The sequence below is a fragment of the Acyrthosiphon pisum genome, chromosome A1 (assembly GCF_005508785.2).
Source record: "Acyrthosiphon pisum isolate AL4f chromosome A1, pea_aphid_22Mar2018_4r6ur, whole genome shotgun sequence".
NCBI lineage: Eukaryota > Metazoa > Arthropoda > Insecta > Hemiptera > Aphididae > Acyrthosiphon > Acyrthosiphon pisum.
The window spans coordinates 64,523,606-64,544,701 of NC_042494.1; the positions used below are offsets into that span (position 1 = coordinate 64,523,606).

General features: G+C 29.6%; 1 protein-coding gene across 3 annotated transcripts in view; it reads left to right on the forward strand.

Moving 5' to 3' along the window:
* The first annotated feature begins 3,552 nt into the window (after positions 1–3,552).
* Positions 3,553–21,096, forward strand: part of LOC100160914 (proline dehydrogenase 1, mitochondrial) — a 23,341-nt gene continuing 5,797 nt past the window's right edge. Inside the window, exons 1-4 of one of the 3 annotated variants that reach the window (XM_029487377.1) lie at positions 3,553–4,201; positions 7,004–7,212; positions 11,795–11,847; positions 14,995–15,165. In XM_029487377.1, the coding sequence (XP_029343237.1) occupies positions 3,878–4,201; positions 7,004–7,212; positions 11,795–11,847; positions 14,995–15,165 (757 nt within the window). In that variant the 5' untranslated portion in view covers positions 3,553–3,877. The remainder of the gene's footprint in view (positions 4,202–7,003; positions 7,213–11,794; positions 11,848–14,994; positions 15,166–21,096) is intronic. The other 2 variants (XM_029487375.1, XM_029487376.1) reach the window with 2 other exon arrangements.

Here is a 21,096-nt window from a genome sequence, read left to right on the forward strand (position 1 = left end):
TTCTTTAAACTTGTACCTTTCAGTAATTAAATTCGGTTTCGGATTTATGTAATTTGTAAGCAACTTTTTGAGGTCATCATATTTCTTTTCAATGGGTTTATTGGGTGTACATAAATCTCTCAGTAATGCATACCCATCGTTACCCAACAATGTTAAGAATAATAATTGTTTTTTATGCAAATTAATTTCATTAAGCGTCACATACAATTCAAATCTCTCAATCCAAGAATTAAAATCATCTTCTTTGAGCTTAAATTATGTCAATTGACCCATTTGTTGCCCTGTGCAAACACGTGGACTGACCTGATTCGAAGCGTTCTCGTCCATTATAAATTAATTAACACTACACGGAATTACTTACATACGTACTCGAATTATCTTCGTCGCCAATGTGGTGTACCAAGTACTAATAATTAACACGTCATATTACATTATATATTAGACATTCACTTTATTTATTGTCTCAATACAACATTTCAGAACTACAGCAAGAGAGTATGACATTAAACATAATATAATGACGAACAGCTTAAAACATAATAAATAAAACATAACCTTAAACTTATTCATCATGGAATAATACATATTACATATATTACACTATGGGAGTAAAGTGTAGAATGCATACGATCAGCATGCGTAAACGGGATCCTTCTCTCGTGGTGCGGAGTATAGTGTATTAGTGTTTGCTCTTTTGGAATTGGGTATAGACATAATTAATATTATATAGTACAATCGACCGCATGTGCCTTAGCCTCCGTTTTAGATGTTTAATCGGCAATATTTATGCAAACAATATAATATGTACCTACATTGATATTCTGATTACTACAAAATGTTGTCATAAACTCATATTATGGTTCTATTCCATTTTTTGATATTATTGATAATAATATGAAGATTGAAAACTACAATGGAGTGTGTAAAACAACTCAGTGGTATATTTAGGCATTTTGCTAGGGGGTGGGGGGGGGGGGGTGAATATATTATAATAATTATACCCATTAATACGTACATAATATATATTTTTACAATCCCCGAATTTGTTATCTACTGAGGTTAGTATGGATCAAGACGAAATAAGAATTAACACAAAATATTATATAGTACCTAATAGCATTTATTATAAATTCATACTAGCGCCAATTCCGTGTTTAATACGGTAAACAAAAACAAATGCTCAGTTCTTCGATAACCTCATCTAGTCACCTGGCATAATTATTGTATTGACCGGTGACGTGTGTGGTATCACCCGTATTGGATAATACGCGATGAACCAACTATATGCCTTACCTCCGTACGCTCTAAGCTAATGACTATCTCTAGAATAAATTCAGATTAATGCACTGTTAGCTTTTGAGTTACGATGGTACGCGTTTTGTCGATCTTACGTCCGTTCCCTAATTTTGAATGACTATTAGGACGCCATAACCAGAGCACTGTTCAGTTTGCAAAAAACCTCATTGACTATAGGTGTGTGGGTCTGAGCACTGTTCCAATATTCAAAGGTAAGGACAAAGAACTTAGAAATAAAATTCAACTCGGGTTTTAATGGTCGGAAACACTTTTATTGAATTTTAAAACAAACATAAATTAAACACTTCGCGAATTCAGACCGCTGTAGCCCGTTCTCACCGACTCACTCAGTGACAACGAGGACTCCCCTGTCCTTGCGCGTACGGCGGTGTTATATAGTAAAATAGTTTTTGCTGCCTCAGCACATCTTGCTTCATTGACCTATATTAATATCTAAATTGCTACGTTGATTTTTACATGTAATATGTTTACATTAAATAATATTACAGCGACGACTGTCTACAATATACGACACGTGCCAATTAAGCCAACACATTAAGCCGATTCTAATAAACAAAGTATATAATAATTTCTATTTATAATTATTATTCAATATTAGATAGGAAAATTGATAAAATATTTACTTCTGTCATACTATTTATTAGGTAAGACTTAATACTTAATAAAAACTTGAAAAACATCGTTCAAGTGTAGCAGTTGATACAGGCAAAGTACAAAATATTTTCAAGAGTTCATGAATATTTTGATAAAAGTGATAAGAATCCTTTTCACAAAATCTAAAGCATGTAATCCAGATGTGAATACAATTTTTTCAATCACTAACTACACTTCAGTCACTAAAAATAAACCCTCGCCCTATGGTAAATCTACGGTCTTAATTGTAATTTTGTTTTATTTACCGACTGTTTATCTGATTTATTATAAACACTCATGCATGAAAAATAATTCGCAGAAAAGTAAAAAATGCAGTACACCATACTACCATTGAGATTTAAGGTATATGTTTTTGTTGTCACATAATATATGCCATGAACGACTAGTGGCGTATAGTATATCAGAGCGGTACAATTACCACGGCTAGAACATTTAGAAAACAGACATAATTAAAAGTAATATCATATTGACAAATATAGAAAATAAAAAACTTTACAAAAAAAAAAGGTCAAGGGGGCATCTATCCCCCCCCCCGTAAATACCCCACTGAAACCACCCACATGTTATATTTAAATATAAAATTCTAACACCTCCACCCTATAAAATCCTGGATACGCGTCTGCCAGTCGATATACCTATTACCTAGTACAAATTACTAATTAGCAATAATATTACCAATAGCCAATAAATAGCGTCGCGTACTCGCGTTACCAGTGGGCGGTGGATGGGGATGTCTGATGTGACCGTACGGGATAAAAACAACAGTCAATGAAAATTGGAAACTAATAAAAATTAAAAAGGAAAAATTTGCCAAACCAAACGTCGCACGTCGGCGGTCGGCGATTCTACCGCAGTGTCACCGGCGCCAGCATTATTACGGCGCGCCAATCGAAACTCGGCGGCGTCTGTGCGGGCGGCACTGGGTCAAAATTAATTTTCGCGACCGGCGCTCTTGCGTGTACGCCGCTTTTACAAACACACACAAATCACAAACACGTTTTGTCGTGGTGGTGAGTGGTGGTCGGTAGGTACTCTGTGGTGCCGTGGAGGTTTATCGTCGAAGGTTGCACACTTGCACGTTGACATTGGATTATTTTATACGTCATTGTTATATTATCGCACGTAGAGTTGTGACAGTGTGGCACTCGTTACTGCAGCCGTTGCCTCGTCCCTGTAATTTTTAACCCGTTTGGCGCTCACCTGACGCTAACACATTACACGTGTATTATAATAATTAATAATAATATATTATTATAATATTAACGGCTCGCTGCCTGTGTAGCGGTCACCGACGTCGTGTTCCCCGTTCACTGTTTCAACTTACAGCTCGACCAGGCCTACGCGTTCTCAGTTTCTCACGTCGAGACTCGACAGTTTTCTAATTTCGTTTCCTCGGCTGTTCCCCACCCCGTTGTACGCTCGACCAAAAAACTAACGTCGCGAGTCGGATAGCGCGCGCGCGCGTCAACGTCGACGTTTGTTTTTGTGCGAGTTTTGCGGCGCGCGCACACGCGGCCCGCTGGTGTGTGTGTGGGTCGTGTTTTAGTGTGTGTGTGTGTGTGTGTGTGTGTGTGTGTGTGTGTGTGTGTGTGTGTGTGTTCTGTTTTGCGCTATAGCCGGCGGGCGGGCACTAAAGTGTGCGTGTGAGAGCGCGTGTCTGTGTGTTGGAGCGACTGCGGTGTGCGAGTGCGTGCGTGCGGACGACCCAAAGGAACCAACCGGCGGCCGCAGTCGACGGGACCACACGAACGGCCACTCATAAGTATATACAGCTCCGTGACGGTTTCGTGCTGTGGAATTGGGTCGGTTGGCGGAAATAAGTTGGCGTTCTAATCGCGCCGTGAACGATATTGTTATACAGACAAGTACACACACCCGAGGAACGACCCAATCGAGTGTCCGTTAAATGGCTTTTCTGAAAATATCCACATCCCGTAAGTGCAGTCAAATATTATTGCAAGAGCCGTTCAGGAACGACGTGTACGCTCGACTTGTGCGGTCTCTGACATCCAATGCCAATGGACTCGCAGAACAGCACCAGCAGCGCAGGAACAGCAGCGTGGTGTCCGGCCCGTCAGCCATCGACACAAAGCCCAAATTCGATCCACTGGACACATCATTCGCCAACCCGGAGGCCACGTTTAAGAGCAAGACCACCTGGGAGATATTTAGAGCTTACATAGTTTACCAGCTATGCTCGTCCAGTTACCTCGTCGAGAACAACATGAAGGTAAACATGTCACTTCGGCTCGATCCGTAACTAGAATAGCGTTAAACACATGCATTTACTTGGATTCATCGTCTCTCTAGGAGTCGTAAGTGCATGTGCTGCATGCTCACGAAACACTAGGTACTGTGTGGGGACTGATGGTTTGTACAATCTATAGATAACCACTTGATGTACCTACCTACCAACTTGTCACTTGTGTACATTCAAGTGTATTCTCATCTTTTGATGTTATGGTTTTAAACATAAAATCGTTGAACTAATTTGTATAATGATATATTTCATTAAGTATTTTAGTCCACAACTCATAGGTAGGCACTTTTAAAAGTAATGTAATACAATTTATGTATGCAAATTAATGTTTTGGTACCTACCCACCTACCTACTGTTTAAAAATAAGTTATTACCATACATAACCTTGCATGTATTTTACTTGAATTAAACATGCTTGTAATAGTTATATTCATTGGGTACCTAATCAATACTTACATTCAATTTTAGTATTTATATTTATCTACATATTAACTAGGTATTTTCTAAAGATATATACTACCCTTGCTACTTATTTAATTTTTAAGTTGAAAAATCAATATGAGTTGTCTGGTAAATTATTTACTTGAAGTTGACATGCTTGTTTTCTACCTCTTTTAAATCTTTTTTATGTTTCTAATCTATTATTGATATTAAGGTACAATTTATGAAGTCTAAATTTGTATTGATTTAATTTGTGTTAAAGGTTATCTGGATAATAATTTAAAAAAATAAGTTACAGATCAATTGGTCAATTATCATGTGTTATATTAATTACATATTATTTTTTTGTTCTCATATAATAGATTCTAATTAAAAAAAAATTGATAATATTGCTATTATGAGTCACCATATTTAATAATACGTTCTCTGTATTTACTATGAACAATATGGCTGGCTGGCTAGCTGGCTAGCTGGCTGACCCATGTATTGAATTCGTGAAAAATTATAAATCAGTCTGCACGTCACATTTGGCATATGTCAGAGGATATCTAGGTATATTATAGATGATTTGCCACTTATTTTTAAAAAAATTTTAGGCATCTATTACAGATTATAGGAAAGGTGACCTACCTAGATTTAAAACAAAAAAAGCTGTAGGTATTGTATAATGGGCCCATTATTCCAATTGTACCTACTTCAGTGGTTTTAATTTTAAAATGTAAGTTAGGCAGTTTATTTACCATCATTGGCACACTATGTTATGTTGATTCAACTGAGATTAGTCCGTAATCAAGATTACATTTCTTCACCTACCACCATATTTATTAGGTATTAATGTATTATGATGTAAACATTGTTTAATTTCAAGTTTTCAATTTGTATTTTCTATATTTACGATACTATTATAATCATTATCAACATATTATATTATAATAAAAATGAAATAAATAAATATGAAACCTAAAAGTTTAAGATTTCAAAATATAAGTTAAATTCTAGATCCTAATATAGTTATTATTTTGACATTATTATTACTAACCCGTAACTAAAAATATTTTTTAAATGCAGCCCTATATTAGATTCACATCTAAAAATGTAGGTATTGTATGATAAGTTAAGATAGTTTAGGTATACTTTATTTAATATAATAATTAAATTATTAAATTAATTAAAGTAGGTATTTAAATAGGTGTACCTAGTACATACCTACAATGTATGAAAAATAAATTACATTTTTAAAATGTTCTAATATTGAGTTAAGTTGATAAGTAGTTTATTTAATTCTATATCATGATTTGTTTATTTAATTACCTATAATATCTCTTGAGTTTAATTTTTGTTTTGAATTAGAATTGAGCTAGTACCTAATGGAGTGTTAACTAAATCTAGGTACTTAACTCTACAACTGACAGATAAACAAACATGTTAAATTATTAAATTATTTGGTTTTTAGTTTGAAATTGGCATAAGTAATAGGTAGGTACTACATATTCAATTTTCCTTGATATTTAAAATTATAGGCAATAATATTTACGAATATGCCCTTGAAAACACTGATTATTATCAAATTAAAATAGAAGTGTGATGAAACAAATTTTGTAACAAGTCTAGGTACTATTTCTATATAATTTTATCTTAATTTTAATACAAAAATGCATGTGCTAAACTGTTAAATGCAGAATCAAATATATTAATATATATAATATGTAGGTATTGTTATTTGAATGTATTACCATTATAATTTAATACATTGTTTAATAAGTTCTTAAAATAAATAAATAAAAATGTTGTAAACTAAAAACTATTTAAATTTACATTTACATTATACAAATATACGAGTTGAATATATTTATTTACGTCATGATCATATACTCAATATTACAGTTATAATAAAGATCGGTGTTGGTCTAGCCAGGGTTGCGGAGAACACTGCAGAAGCTTTAAGCTTAATTTTATGTAGTTACAATAATGTGTTACTAAACAAGGACTAAGGTTGTATTGAAACATATTTAACTATTTAGGTACTCAAATGAAGATTTTATGAAACTAATAAATTATACATTTTAACTCTAAATTAATAAAGGTATATTTTTAAATAAATTTGAGATAACTGGGATAGTTTGGTAGTAGAAAAGGTAAAAATATATATTGCTGAACAACTTTATATGAATGTGATATTACATTACTTTTCAATATCCTTGTGTCTATAACAACTAGGATGATGTCCTACCCATTAAATTGACCGAAAAGTTGACCCTTCAATGTTGCTTAAACAATTTCTACTGTTTCAACTTCTATTCTGTTATTTATTTATTTTATAACTTTTTTTAGCTCATGAAACTTTGCAAAGCAGTTTTTGGTGAAAAATTATTCACGGTAATGATGAAAATGACATTTTATGGTCATTTTGTTGCGGGAGAAGATCAATATCGTATTGTTCCTACTTTGAAACGCTTAAGATCTTTTGGTGTTAAACCAATTTTAGACTATTCTGTTGAAGAAGATCTTAGTCAAGAAGAGGCAGAAAAACGTGAAGTTGAGTAAGTATGGTTTTATAACACTTAAGTATATTTTATTAGATTAGATAAATAAGATATTATTCACAAAGGTGATAGAATATTAAAATCAAGTACAAATTATAATTTTATTATAATTATTTAGCCTGGATTATTGATGTATACAAAGTTGAAATGGGGTTACTGGAAATATTATGAAGACATCAGATCTTCTATTTACTGTATCATATTTTGTTTAGCTTATCTACCATAGAATACGAATATTACTTAAATCAGTGATGTTTTACATATTATAAATGATTTAGTATTATGACTCAACATAAGACCATTTTAATAATATTTTATATTGGGCTAAATGTTTTCCAATTTCCTAAGACCCCTACACTTTTTCTTATGATCTATAATAACCTTAATAGGTACTTATATCAAAGATCTATTTACATTTTAACTGTGTTAATATTAAATTCTACTAATATAGCTTATTTTTAACTATTTCCTTTTATATAACTATGGTTTAAGTTAATTTGATTTTATAATAAATGTATGTATACCTAAAACCTAGTTATGATCATTTTTAAATTCTATTATTATACACTTAAAACTAAATTAAAGTAACAAGAAAAAATTAGGCAATGATGTACATTTGATAATAAGTAAATTTACTCTAAATCTTATAACGAACAAAACTAAATGTGAACTTGTCAAGCAAAACTGTTACGCACTTCAATACGGAGCAACAAATATTTATGATGTGCAACTAAAGAACATATTTGAATCAAGTTTTATAGACATAACTCCAATTATGGATTAATTAACTCAATTTTATCAAGTATTTACTTCATAAGGAAAATATTATGTATAATCGTTTTTCCTTGTATAGAATTTATTGAAGCCAAGGACAAAATTATATGTATAGTGTACATAGGTCACCTTTTTACATAAATACCTTTTATATTTTTTTTATGTAGCTAAAATGTATTAGATAATTGCACTAATTTTATTTGTTAGGTGCTTAAGATCATTTTTTGTTCTCTATATTATCTGAAAAATAATAACTTATTCAAATAATAATTGTATAGGTAATATTATCTCTTGTAACAAAATCAATTTAGTTATTTTGTTTTACTTAAAATGAATAATATGGTCAATCTTTAAAAGCAATAGTAAATAATCAAATCTGTTTAAAATCTTAGTTAAAATTGTATTTGCTTTAGTTTTGCTATGCAAGACCTAAGACTCTCTCGAGCCTCCGAGTTACACCAGCAGTTAGTTCATACTAATTTTTTATTAATACTTAATTATGTTACCAAGTACGTAATTTATATGACATGTTATTTCCTAACAAAATGGGTAGTATATTATATGAAACATAATCGTTTTTGAAACAGTGGCGATTGAATATTTGAATAGCTAGAAGTTCTTTTCCTTTTTAACAACCATTTTTGCAATCGCAAATTAATTATTAACTACTTCAAATCAAAGATAAATGATTTTACATATTTTAATGGCTTGTGTTAGAGAAAATCATAACTATTTTTAATCTTACATAATATTATGTTGTTTTATGAGTTACTTTATATTATTATCTATTAATATTTAGACTAGTTATTACACTGAAAAATATCTCTCTGTAAGTGAAATTGTTGTGTGTTAAATTATAGTTCAAATGTGAAATATACATTTCTTAATACAGTTTAAGATGTTTGTTCAAGCAATCATGTGCATGAATTCTGAATAGATGCTGAAGTAGGTACTTTTTATCAAACTGTCATTGGACAAAACCACGCCAAACGAATGATATGTTTCCTACTATGGGTAGATTCTTTAGGGTAGCATGATCTTTTTAGGGTCGTAGTCTAAATGTGCCTTTTTTATATGATCAAAAATATTTAGTCCCCTTTGGCCTTCTTATTACTTGTTATGACTTAATTCTTAATATTTTTAGGCCATCATCAGTACTTGATGATAAATATTAAAAATTATAGAACATATTTTTGTTTTCTTGTTACTTTTACACAATAGAAAATTTTTATTTCAAAATTTGTCAAACACAATTATTCCAACTTATTTAAAAAATAATCAGCATTTAATCTAATAGAACTGTATTTTATTATTTTTAGATTTCTTTTAATAGAATTTGTATTTAAATGTAGGCACAAGGTTACCTTTATATTCATCAGTCATTACAAGGAGGAGAGGATTTTAATGCAAATTGCCTTTTATCTGATTGTCTTAAACCAATGATTTCCATGCACAAAATTTGTTTCATATATTATCAAGGAATTAAAAAATTAAAATTTTAGTATGCGTTTTCCTAATTTCCTGCATTTGTTGAACTTTTTTTAGTTTTTGATATTTAAAGTGAATATTTAGGTTTTTAAGACTTATTTTTACATACTTCATAATATTATTAAAAATTTGATAAATACGATGTCAGCTGTAATAAAGAAAACACGATAAGATATTTATTGAAGTCATAATGTAGTCGTATTACACTATTTGTATTTAGTATTGTGTATAGTCTCATCTGTAAGGGTAGAAAGACGATAAGAAAAAAATAAGAATATTCTTTCATTACAAAAAAAATTCTAGTAAAAAGTCTTTTTTAAACGTTTCAAAAAATTTCTATGGCATTTTTTAATACATTTTTTTTGTTTTTAGAGCATTTTCATCCGCTCCCTAGTCATTACTATTACGGTTTTAAATCCACGGTCTTTTGAAGATAAAGTCGGATAAATTGTAATTTTCAGGAATTATTCCTTTATAGTATCCCTCAATATGCTCAAAATATTGCCGTAGTACAGACTGTAATATATATTAGACATAAGTTATTTGTCACTTCGGTCCATCTTGTATGGCCAGATAATGGTTTACTGGTAGCACTATTGTGTGTATATATCACAGACTTAAAACAAATAGAATTAATACATTTATTTCACAATAAATTAATTGTTATAGGATCTTCATATGGCAGATTTGAATCAGGATATCGCATTATCAATTTTATAAAACTACTAATAAAGGTTGAGTTAATTAAACTATTAAATGTTAAAAAATATCAAAGTATGCAAGTATTCTATAGTAGAATACATATCATTAGAAATATGGAAACTTCACTCATTCACAATATTAAGATTCACAATACTCTTAAATCTTGTTTCAAAATATTGAAATATCGTAAAATCTGATGTACAAATACCTATAATATTCTTACCTTTTATCGCCTATATTTGATAGGTTAAACTTGGTCGACCTTGTATCATCATATATTTTAATAAAAATGTATATTAATAGTATTTAGTAAACAATTTTATAAAAATCAAATTAATGTTTTTTGTGCATTTGAAATAGAAATTAAATTTTATTAGGTATACCTAGTCTTTTACCTATTCCGACATTTTCGTGGGAGATTTTAAATACATTAGGATGCATATTATTATGTTGTCACCATCCTACAACAGAAAATTTGCTTTCAGAAGTTTATTTAGTAACATTTAATATTGAAGCGAATTTGACTGTACAACTTACAAGTATTAATGTAAAGATCATCATTATCTATTCTGTGTTTTCACCAGGGTTATTTTCAATATTTTAATTTTATAGCGAGTTATGATAATTTTTATATTGTAATATTTTACATATAAAAATAATGACTTGTTTAAAAATTTTAATATTGTATGAAACCCATGTGATAACATATATAATATTATTACACAAAATGTTGACTGCTGGACAAACAATTTTAAAACCGGAGATACGCGCGGGTGTGACGCACTCTTAGTTTTCAATTGTATTCACATAAATATCTGAAATATCACACTGACAGTTATTTTTTAAATGATTTTATATATTTTTTTTATTTAAAATAATATTTTATTTATGAAAATTTAAATTTAATACTAATAAATATTAGACTAAATTAATTTTTTAGAAGGTTATAAAATAAACCCATGTTTTTATATAATATAATATACTCGTATATAAACTATCTATACAATTATCGAAAATATAAATAAGTTCCCAAAAACATCGACTAAAAAAAATTGATTCGTCACAAGACACAAACATCTATTTCTTTATTAATTGGTATGTACTTATTATTATCTACTATTATATTAAAATTTACAGAAAGATGTAAAGATATATAATTAAATCTGCTTTAATACACGCTATTTGTTTTTCTCAATGTACTTAATTATAATATACTGGTTGCCTGCATATATAGCATATATTATTATGTTAAATGCGCTTGCAGACAAAATTTGCGTGTAATAATATACACCATCTACCAGTGGGCTTTAGTTTTTATACGCAAAATTTCAATTTAGTCAATAATAATTAATAATTAATGGTGTATATATTTAAGTCTGAAATATAGGTACTTATTATTTATTTATTTAACTTAAGGCATGCGTAAAAATATAAAACTAATATAAAATTGATACTTCAATAGTAATGATCGAGGTAGTCATAATATACTATTGTACAATATATTTATTATTATAAGTATAATAATAGATACTATGATATTATGACTTTACATTAGTACAATAGCTATTATGGACCTACAGTATGGAATTTATTTATATTTAATATTTATTTTTAGATCAAGCATGTCAGAAATCGAAAAAAGAGACCAAGATGCTGCTCAAAAAGAAGGTAAACTTTTATGAATCAACTTTAATGGTTGTATGCAATTTATTTAACTGCTCGATTAATGTGTTGTTAAATGGACTAATTTGTATTTAATACGGCAGTGTTACTAAATAAGCATAAGAAAGATGATATTTTTTCGTTCCGGACAGATCGTGGCCAGATGCAGTGGAAATTCATTTTTCATTCTTACATTTTTTGTCTCATGTAAAATTTGATTTAACCACAATTAATTATTAATGATATTGATATATTTACACTTTACTTTTTTAATGTAGTAATCGTGCCGGATATACTGTTATTGTGTAGCATATTTCACGTAAAGTATACTATAGAGTACATATGTTCATTTTAGGTTGGTCAATTGAGTTGATAAGTGGGTGTGTTGCCTTTTAAAATTTTAAATTGATGCATGAAGAATAGATATTATACAGCAAGCTCAAAATACTTTGATAATAATATTATAATATTGGTATATATCTTATAATATATTTAGCCATATAGGCAATATAGCAGAAAATAAAACTTCTAGCAAATTTGTATTATTGTTTATAGACTATGTTGACTTATGCACAATGGTCTTATCCAAATTTTTATTTTAGTTTTCTTCAGTAAATATTATGTAAAATAATAAAATCAGTATTAGTTTTTAAATACAGAGACTCCGAGAAAGTATAGATACTAGTCTAAAGAGAGTTATTTTTTAAAAATATTTTAAGAACGTAATTATTGAATACACACTTAGATGTTTATGAATTCTTTCATTCAAATAAATTAGCATTTTTTTGTAGTTTTTTTGAAAAATAATAGTATAATATTTTTTTTTTATAATGCCTATAATAATTAAACTAAAATAAATTTGCAAAATAATTGATAACTGTTTTTAAGTCTAAAATTAATGTAAATTATTGTAAAACCATAACAGTAAAAGTGTTAAACGCCATCTAAGTAATTTTGAATAACCGATTTATAAATAAATTTAATCTCTATTAATAGTTAAGCCCATTATTTATAATGCAAGAAGTAAAAGAAGTTAACTTCCGTTTATTAATTTTTATCGGGAACTCTATAGTCTATAATATGACGTTCCTTGATTTTATCGTACCTATTTTTAATTATTCAAAATAACAATTTACAAATCATTTATCATAAAAGATAAATATTACATTTGAAGAGGACGTCCTACCTGGATACCTGCATGTTTTGTCTCCCACTTACTAACATACCAAAATGTGGGTTCAGCAATTTCAATTTTATAAATAATTTATAATTATAATGAATATGTATTCATAGCCTGTATTGTATAAGCCTATTGGCTTTTATAAACTTTAGGCTGAGAATATTATCTTTCTTCTTTTTTGTTTGTTCTTACTATATTTTATTTGTTAGCCAAGTTATTAGTATGTATAATATCAATATTTAAAAATGATCATAACTCGCTTAAAACTTAAAGTATTATACAACGAAAGTATACAGATAATGTTAGTTGAATTCATCATAATATTATAACTTTAGATCATAATATACTATGGATGTAGTCATAGCCAGGCCCGTCGTTAAATATTATCCGCCTTAAAGCGCGAACATACTTTAATGCCGTTAATCTTTACCGATAGTTATTTAATTTTACCGCCTTCAATTTCTTTGAAATTTTATGCCGCACTAAGGCAACACATGACTTACTAGTTACTTGTGCGGTGTGCCCTAGCAAGAAGTAGAAGTGTTGCCGATATTAGCGACGAGTCTTCGAATTAGGTGATCGATGTGCGCATGCGAGGTGCTACTCCATAGGTCACTATCACATAATTATTTTAAATCTTAGTTCGTGGTTAATTATATTATTATAGTAATTGTTATATTTGGCTGTCATATAGTATGCGGTCTACCGGCAAACGCGTTCACCGGCCGCTGTAGGATGCGGTCTACCTGTGACCGGCTGTTTTTTACACAGACCTAAGTTTATCTTTAATAGTGTGGTGACCCTAGTCCTGTGCCTCCGGGCCACACCACCGAGCCGACGTTGACTACGTTCCGACAAGGCCAACGATGCCGTCCGTCCATACGTCCCGACACCCGTTACATTTTTGGTCAGCTAACGACCGGTACCTACACTCGCAATGTCACGTCCAACTCTCGCCGACATTGTTCGGTTCCGGACCATACCGTCGTCTTCCACAGGCCACCGCAGCACGACCGTCCCTTCTTTAGGCTTCTCACTCAAAATTACCATGTACTAAAATATCTATAATATTATATTTCGGTTTAATAAATAAAAACATCTTACATTATAATAAATTCAATGTGTTATCTCATCTCTTCGTCATCATCAACTATCTCTCTGCGAGTAACACGCTAAATGTTGGCTGCAAGGGAATCTCCATGAAGTCAGCAACCACATTTTCCTCGTACGCCACAACAATAGATACAATTTTTTTGACGAACGATTTTTTTAATTACCTATTAATTTTTTTTAAATTATTCAAAATAATGCACAATATTCATCATTATAATACAATTATTATACTATAATATTATGATATAATTTTTTCACGTCTACATAATTTTAGCACCACTAGTGTTTGACCTCTTGTTGTGCGTATGCCGGTAGATCACATATTATATGACAGCCATTAAGCTGCGTACACACTTGTAAAATTTGCGCGTAACATCCTTTGATGCGGCCAAATTTACCGACAACTGGCGGAACGGTGTTACGGCGTAACAGAAAATGTTACAAGTGTGTACGCGGCTTTATAATTATCAATAGGCATAATACTATTTTTTCAATTTAATATTATATTATTATATTTAAAACATAATAATATAGTGTTTTGATACGAAATTATCTGGGGATATATATGTATTAGGTGCGCCACACATGCGCATATCGAACACCTAATTTTTTGTATTGATTTAATATGTTGTGGCTCCATCCATAGTATATAATCTAAGATTATAATAGCTAGCAACGAAAAATTGGAACTACTGATGACAAATTTGCTATGTTGTCCGTTTGTTAAAACGAGAAAAAAACATGCCGGTCCTGCTTTAAGGGGTTTTCCATTTTAACACTGCTATTAAAACTAATTTTGTGTTTGATTTGATTTGACTAACGCATGCATATTTGTGTTTGGGATGGTTCCTATTGGACAGGTTCTGTTTCAGCGGAAACAGTTGGAGGTTCTCTACCACAGTACCACGTGGATAAACAGTTCGCAGACAGAAGGTACAAGGTGCAGAGTGCTCGAACCTATTTCTACCTAAATGAAGCTACTTGTGAACGTAACATGGAAGTATTCACAAACTGTCTACATGCAGTAGCCGGTAAGATTTATAAAACATTTTAATTATTAATAAAGAATAATATACAAAAAAGATGGGCAAGTGGATGTCGCTATGCTGTACAGTATGTTACAGTGGGTCACTGTATAATGGATGGGGCGTATGTAATTTGCGCCAAAAACCAAAAAAAGAAATAAATATGTAATTTGCGCCACATCTAAAATTGTATTTTGGTAATTTGTTGAAAAGTTTCCAAACGATTTTTATTTTTAGTAGAATTTCGTTTTTTAAAATGTATACTTTTAATTTTAATCAAAGTTTTTTTTTAAAATCCTTTCAGTACGTCCAAAAAGTGGAAAATACTAAATAGTAGGATGTGGGTGATAGAACTCGGAATTGAAACGTGAATGATATGATTCGGAAGCATTAGTAGTGAGAGCTAGTGACGCGATATTCGCAGCCCAAATTATTGGTGGGAATTTAGCCTCTTCACAGATACATGTGTCAACTAAATAATCGGCATATTTTTGAAATCTTATGTCATTACGAATCGATGACATAAAATCTTCAATAAAACAGTCACTGACCTCATTTGGACAAATAAATGGCAACCCAAATGTATGGTTTAGCCACTTGCTTTCTTCTGTTTTATTATTTTGATATACGTTGGATAGGCCTAATTCCTGAATTTTTCTATACCACGATTGAGTTAGGTGAATATTTACAACCGAATATTTTAGTGTCATCTCAGACTTGTCTCAATTCTACATGAATTGCTTCTTCAAAATCAAATATAAATAAATTTGGTTTTAGAGAAAGTTCACGTGCATTACACAAATGTATGATATTTTTAAATAAATTTACCTAAGTTGAAGTTTTTTTGTCTGGAAGTAATGCAAATAAAAGTGATATATAATGATCATTGCAATAAACCATGCAAAGAAAACAGTTGCGTAAATAACTTGGAACAATATTTAAAAGTTCCATCTATGTATATAATCTCAGATTCGCATAGAACTTTTAAATTTGTGTCACATGAAAATATTATTATATGACAGTTCAGATCATTTATTAATAAAAATTACTCATTGAGGTCCGTTTTCAAATCCAAATTGCTTATAATATTTTGCAATTCTTCCATTGTTTTTGGTAATGGTGGCACCATTTTTCTACGGGCGTTTTGAATATTTCGTCGAACTAGTGATATATCATCGGTAGTGATGATTTGTAAATTAGATATATTTTTAGAAATTTTAGTTCGTAATATCTTACTTGGTTTAGTATACAGATTTTCCACAGATTTTCTCTTACATCCATTTGAATACATTTTTCTATCTATACTTGGTTGATCTTGCCGTTATGTTTATTTACAATTTCAACTATTTGTACAATATTTTCTATAGAAGTATACACTTTTGCAGTGCAAGTTCTGACAGTACAACGCCATCGTATTGAAGAATTTTTTGGTATTAATTTTGAATTCAATGATATAATATATCATTGTACAAGAAAAACAATTTTGAGCGGAGACGGTATGTCAGTCTAGGTATAAGACATTATATACTTATCAATGGTATTAAAAAAAAAATTAACCTATAATAGGTACCTATAATAAATTCCAAATTAATTATATCACAATATCCATTAGGTACGTACTTAACGCGCTATTTGTCAACCACAAACCGTGATACTATCATAGATACATAATAGTATACTTTAGAAGTTTCAAGTACTCACAAATAATATATTTTAATATGTAATTTCGTCCAAATTTGAACTTAAAATGACTATAAAAATAAACTGTGTTTATGTATTTTTTAGATTTTTTGGTATCAGAATTAAATACTTACGTGGACCTTGTTTTAAATTTTCAATCCTTAGATATAAAAGTTGAACATTTTATAAATTTTTAACAACAAAATAATTATTCAAATTTAAATTTGATACATTTTGTCTAAATTCGATCTTTAAATACTTATAAAAAAAAAAATTGTGCCTATATATTTTTAATATTTTTCAACTGCTATTATAACAATATATCAGGAGCTTTGCATTAAATTTTCTCACTTTTTACCCAACTAACAAAATTTTATTGATATTTATAGAAAAAAAAAGTTAAAAAATTGAAAACTGAAAATGTCTGTAAACAACTCAAAAAGAGTCAAAATATTTTCAAAATTTTATGGTGTATAGAAAATATTAACATTCAGTGAAATTTTCAAATATCTACAGTCATTCGTTTTTTAATTACAATAAAATAAGAAAATCGTCACATGAGAAATCGAGCGAATATCAAATGTTGTAAAAATATAAATTTCAAACGCTCATAAAAATTTAATTTGACTTTCTTGTAGACGACATTTTTTTTTGTTGATAAAGGTAGACAATATTATTATGAGTAATCTTGTATTACATTTTCAAATCTTAGATTTAAAAAGAAAAATTTTTACGAATTCTTAACTCAAAATAATTTGCTAATTTTCGTGATTTTTACATATTTTGTCAATTTTTGAACTTTAAATACTAACAAAAATAAACTCTGACTAAGGATTTTTAATATTTTTCAAATGTTATTGTAACAATATAGTGGGAGCCTTGTATTATATTTTCAAGTATTTTTACTCTACAAATAAAGTTTTATTGACATTCATAGAAAAAAAAACTAATACAATTGGAAACTGAAAATGTCCCTAAACAGTTCAAAACAAATCAAAATATGGAGAAAATGGAAATATAAACAACCAGTGAAAATGTCATGTATCTATCACGGTCATTTTTTTTTAAAGTTACACCATAAACCAAAATCAATTTTTTCGAAAACAGCTTTTGCGTAAAAATTCCCGTTTTTCCTTAATTTTTCTTTTGTTTTTCACTGCGCTTTTGAAAACAATTGGAAATTTCAAATTTTGACCTCCCGAATGCACCAACTCGATTCACTTTCCCATCAAACAAGATACTGTTGAAGAAAATCTAAGCATTTTTACTGACCCAATCCGTGATGACAGACACAAAAAAAATAAAAAAACACATCATTGTAAAATCAATACATTCATCGTTCCACTCAGAATCTAAAATAAAACCATGTAAATGTATTAAAAAAGTAAAAGATATTACATACGTACATACGTACATTACATACATAGGTAATATTATATACGTATTAAATAAAATTAAGTATGTTCTTAATTTCTCATCAGATTATTTAAGATAATAAATTCTATACATGCTACTTGTTCAAAAGTTGTTATAGTAAATAAATACATTTTTATTCAAAGTAATAATCATCTAAATTCCACTCGTTTAACTTTAGTAAAAAATATTTGTGTTTTGTTTTACTCAGAATATTGTCCTTTATAAATGTCTAAAGTTGTATAATCACTACGTAGTCGTACTTACACTTCTAAGTTTTGTTTTGTGACCAAACCAATGCCTAATAATAGAATAGTCATTAGTTGTTTGTCAGTCCTCCATTACGGGTCAAGGAGTAATTCAGAAAACATTTTTCTCCTCAATTTACTGACGTATTTAGTGACAATAAAAAAACTTGTTTGATATTTTTGAAAGAAATGTTTTGCTTTTATTATAAATCCATTTCTTATAAAATGTAATCCATTGATAATATTATAAATTGTGGTATTACATTTATAAGTATATAATCATAAAATATTAAATAGATTAATAGATTAGTCATTAATCTATGATATAATTTATAAGCGTTGCATTGTTCAATTTAAATCACCTGAAAACAGATTTATGTAACATAATACATAATTATATTTCTTTATTAACCCCGATAACACTAAAATAGTCTTAAATTACCTTCAAAATTAGTTATCTGATATGTTTCATACATTTCTTGCAGTACGGTAAAATTATTATTTTCCATGCAAATTGTCTATTTAGATTAATAAAATGTGAAAGGAAGTAAGTAGGTATTGCCGGTATTAATTATTGAAAGTTGATAGAGTGTAGATACCACTACTATAAATAAAAAAAATTGATTCTTTTACTTGTTCTAAATATGAAATATTTGCTCACCATTCTTTATAACTAGGCTCATGTTGGTATAAACACAGAAAAAATCCAAATGGAATTACTGTAAACATTTTCTAATTCAAGTTGAATTGAATATATACAAATATACAATTGATATAAAATTATAAATCATTATCAAAAAATATGCTTTGTTAATACAGGCCTCATACATTTACAAACGTTTAAACTTACAATGGGTACTAAATTATATGAATTTATGGTTCTGACCTGCATGCCTGACATATTATTATTGTTTTACACAATTCCCCATTTTCATAATGATATTTCCCTTCGGGTTTTACATTATTCACCCAATTATAAAAATCTATTGATGACTGTCGTTTGAAATAATTGTTTGTTCTATGTAAAAAATTATTAATACTTATAAAGTTATAACAATATGTCAGTCTTTTTTCTATCGTATTGATTTTTATAAACTTTTTACTTTGATTTTCAATGTTTTATTCTAATAAATTAGAATATTTTTATAAATTATAAATATAATAATTCAAGTCTTGATATAAGCGGTCAGCGCACTATTTGTTTTCTCTCTCTGATCTACGCACATAACATATCAATTGGCGTTCACCAATTTTGTGTCGACATGTTTCAATTTTTATATAAACACTAGCTGATCCCGTGCACTTCATTGCCCGTTAAATGTACCAACTCAAACTTTTTTCAATTCGTTATTTAATACTCGGTGTATGGTGTTTAAAATGAAACTTAACTTTTCCGTTTCTCGGAATAAAAATTCTGATTCGCAGCAATATATTATCAGGTAGGCAATCCCCGTGCTGTTAGTAACTCTAACCCTATGTCCTAGCTAGTGCGGGCGAGTGCGTGCGTTTTATATACTGATCATGCTGTTCTGCACGCAATGCGTTGCCCGCATGCGGCGAAATACAAGCTATTTTGTTTTTCCCCGCATGCGTGCAAACCAGCTAGGACATAGCGTAAAGTATCAAAGTTATACCAAGTTTGTCGTATTCCACCTATGGTGGATTAATATAATCAATTAATACCAAATCCTAACCTAACATAGCTACTAATATAGTAATATCAGATGAATAAAAAAAAACCAAATTTAACCATTTCTAAATTAGTCCGTCTTCTTCCCAGAGGTTTAATCTACACACAAACATTAATTTATATAGTATATATATATATATTGACAAAAAATAATAATACAAATCAATAAACATGCCCAATTAACCAATATATAATACACTGTTACGCCACTGTTGTATTTTTTAAATCTAGATTTCCTACTTTTCCGGTGGGTTTTCCTAAAATTGTCTTTCGTAAAAACCTTCTCCTGGCAATTACGATCATCTTAAAAACAATTTGATAATTCATAACAGATAAACATAATGGGTCATATTCGTGTATCGTCATGGCACACGTATCTCGCACATCCTAGTGATATAATATATCAAAATCGGTTGAGTATTTCGGAATATATATAGATTGTATATATAAATAAATTGTTGAGTTTTACTTCTCGGAACAATTCATACCTACACGCTGCTGACGATAAAACACACACATAAGAAAAAAGGTCAGGTTACAGGTAGCTGAAAACCTACTATCGCGGTCACTCAAGGGAATAACCGAAATACACCATGCAAATTTAAATTTAATATTAAAAAATTAATTCCGAACATTTTCATACTCACTCGCCTTTTAAAACTTCTCTGGACTTCCACAAATAATTTAAGACCAAAATGAGCTAAATCGGTCCTGCCGTTCTCGAGTTTTAGCGAGACTAACAAAAACAGCATTAGATTTTTATATATATAGATTGCCTATGAGTACGTTAAATATTACAGTTTAAAAATGTTCATATATCGCAGAACAATATTGAAATACCGTAAAAATCAAACAGGGGAATTTTATCACCTTCTAGTTTGATAATTGGTCAATTTACTCTGATAT